General features: G+C 37.4%; 1 protein-coding gene across 1 annotated transcript in view; it reads right to left on the reverse strand.

The window, feature by feature from the left end:
- The window catches only part of zgc:171566, a 7,732-nt gene extending 5,797 nt beyond the window's left edge, over nt 1-1,935 (reverse strand). Inside the window, exons 1-2 of the mRNA XM_024271004.2 lie at nt 1,401-1,935; nt 294-408 (exon numbers count right to left, since the gene is read on the reverse strand). Coding sequence (XP_024126772.1) covers nt 294-408; nt 1,401-1,497 — 212 coding nt within the window. The 5' untranslated portion in view covers nt 1,498-1,935. The remainder of the gene's footprint in view (nt 1-293; nt 409-1,400) is intronic.
- Nucleotides 1,936-2,740: the final 805 nt, after the last annotated feature.

The following is a 2,740-nucleotide window of genomic DNA, read 5'->3' on the forward strand; positions in this document are numbered from 1 at the left end:
GAATGTTTAAGCAAAAACAATATGGTCCTTGCAGTCAGTAGACTGCTGCTGCGGGCCATAAAAAGTCTTGAAATTCAAGTTTTAACTCTTTGCAAACCGTCTCACCACATGACAAAAGATGTTTAGTCAGATTGTAAACATTACAATTTCTATATTTACATAATAGAAACCAAAAACAAGTACATATCTACCAGGATACTTCATAAAAAATCTAAAAATACAAATAAAAATCCAGAATTTAGTGAATAGGTTTTTTCTCATTAAAGCTCAAAGTGTGACTTCAGTTGCCTCACCGTACGGGTGCAACGCGGGCTCCAGCACTCTCCAGGTATTTGACATATGAGGCGGCGATGTAGGAGGAGCCACGAGCAAACGCGTCATATGGAAGATTCTCCTGAGCTAACACACCTACGGAGAGAAACAGATCCAAGGGGTACTGTCATGAAAATAAACATGCCCTTTTAACAATAAAGATAGTGGGAACCATTTGGTGGTTCAAGCAGGGAGGCACTGAGTCCTATTTTTAGAATCTTTGGTATGACTCGGCCTGGATTTGAACTAAAAACCTTTCAATCTCAGGGCAGACACTCTTCCACAAGGCCACGCTGACGATTTGAATGACATTTTTACTATTTCTTTTGATTGTTTCTTTTAATGTTTTATGTAAAGCACTTTGAATTGTCTCTGTACATGAAATGTGCTATACAAATAAACGTGCCTTGCCTTTGCCTTTATAAATTTACATGAATTAGAGTTGTATTGAAAGTAGATTTTTTTTTTTTTTTGTATTAATCTTTTGACTAGATTGAGTTTAATAGTGTCAATTCATTATTATGGTTTCTGTAACACCCGACTGGGTTCATCCTTTTATTTTATCTATTTTTTTTGTTTGTTTTACTCACAAAACTTTAAATAATTATAATCAACTCATGATTTTTAGAGGCATATCTTGTATTTACTACAGGCATAACAGGTTTTTAAGCGTTTTTTTTTTTTGTTCTTTTCAGGTTTTTAAGCGTTTTTTTTTTGTTCTTTATATAACATATCATAATTTAAAGCACGAAATAAACACAAAATTAGAAATCAACTTTGCTTCTTTTATTATTTTTTTTTATACAATAAACTCACGTGCAATTGATTTTACCCTAACTTTTTGAAGTAGTCTACCCTAAAGATCGTCTATTAGGAAGATGCTCTGACACGCATGGATCATGACGAGACCGCATAACTCTGTTTAGTCAGAAAGTGAACGTTTGGAATCCCAAAATCCCGCAGTCACATCCACGGGGCTCACGCAGTCCCACCCACGCACACCTTCTCTAGAACATTCTGGCAGAGTTACATAAGAGCTGTCATGATGATGTGCCCGGACGGGAACGTGAGCTTTCTGACCATCTTACCGATAATAGGCCGGTCATTGAGCTGCTGGCTTCTCCCCGGCGCGCATGCGAGGACCGCGGCCAGCACCGCGAAGACTGCCGCAGCCGGCCGACCCATCCACAACTGAGCTACGAAAAATGCTGAAGGATGACGGGACGGCGGGAGGGTTAGGGCCGGGTGAGGAAGGAATGGCGCTCCGGGGAAAGATGCTGCCTCCGCGGAATGATGCTAGGTGACCGACAGCTCCTCTGTTAAGACCGGGAGGTCTGTCATCACCGCTCTGCCAGCCGGCGTCTGATCAGTCACGTGGTGAACGTCAGTCCTCCTGTACACATGTCCAAACAGGTATCTCGGAATGTTCCAGTTCCCCATCCACGGGGGTGGTTTCTAGGAACTTCCACTAGTGTTGACAAACTGGAAAAATAGAAAAACGTTATTTATTAGTATTTTTTATATTATTATTTATTTTAAGTTAAATTTATGTAGCAGAACCAGTTTCAGGGAAAAAAAAGAAAAAAAACTTTTAGAGTGACGTAACACCTTCAGTAATTTTAGGAAATTGCATAATAAAGATAAAAAAAAAATCGACTTACGAGAAAAAAGTCTTTATATATATATATATATATATATATATATATATATATATATATATTAACAAAAAATGAAATTAGATGTTTTTTAATGTCCTTTTTTTATTGAGAATTAACTGAATGAGGGAGAGATTCATGCTGGAAAGATGCTGGGAGAGGAGTCTGCAGATTATCTGCATGTTAGGAATCAGTAACTTAAGATAGTCTAAATCTAAAAATGGACAAGACGTTTTTACATGTTCTAACATTTTTGATAGAATTTCCTGGCAAGAAACAAACACATCTTGTGTCTTCTAACTGTGTAGGAAGGTTGCTCATTAAATGTCATGGGTGAAATGTGTAATTTCCATTACATGCAATGGTTGTAGCAATGAGCGTTGAAGCAAATTTGGGTTTTACGTGGCTTGTGAATGCATTCATTCTTTTTCTAGAATTCATACCAGGAGGAGCTATAAATCCAGGAACTGACACATCCACAAAGTTACCCTTAGGTTAAACTGTGACGAGCAGAATGACATGGCAGTTTTTACAGGCATACCTGAACATGTTAAATGTACAAATTAATAACGGCGTAAATTCCATAATGACTCAGGGCGGTTGGGAATATACCAGGAAGTCTGATAGTTTTTAAGAAAGTGGGGAAAAAAGGGTCTCAAACATAAAAAAAAAGATTAAGATAATTCCAGTTTTATCAGTGTTTCACAACGAGGAATTATAGATATTATTGTTAAATCATTTGTTTCAAGATGTTGCTAATGAAGTTTTAAGAA

Source organism: Oryzias melastigma, linkage group LG5 (assembly GCF_002922805.2).
Source record: "Oryzias melastigma strain HK-1 linkage group LG5, ASM292280v2, whole genome shotgun sequence".
NCBI lineage: Eukaryota > Metazoa > Chordata > Actinopteri > Beloniformes > Adrianichthyidae > Oryzias > Oryzias melastigma.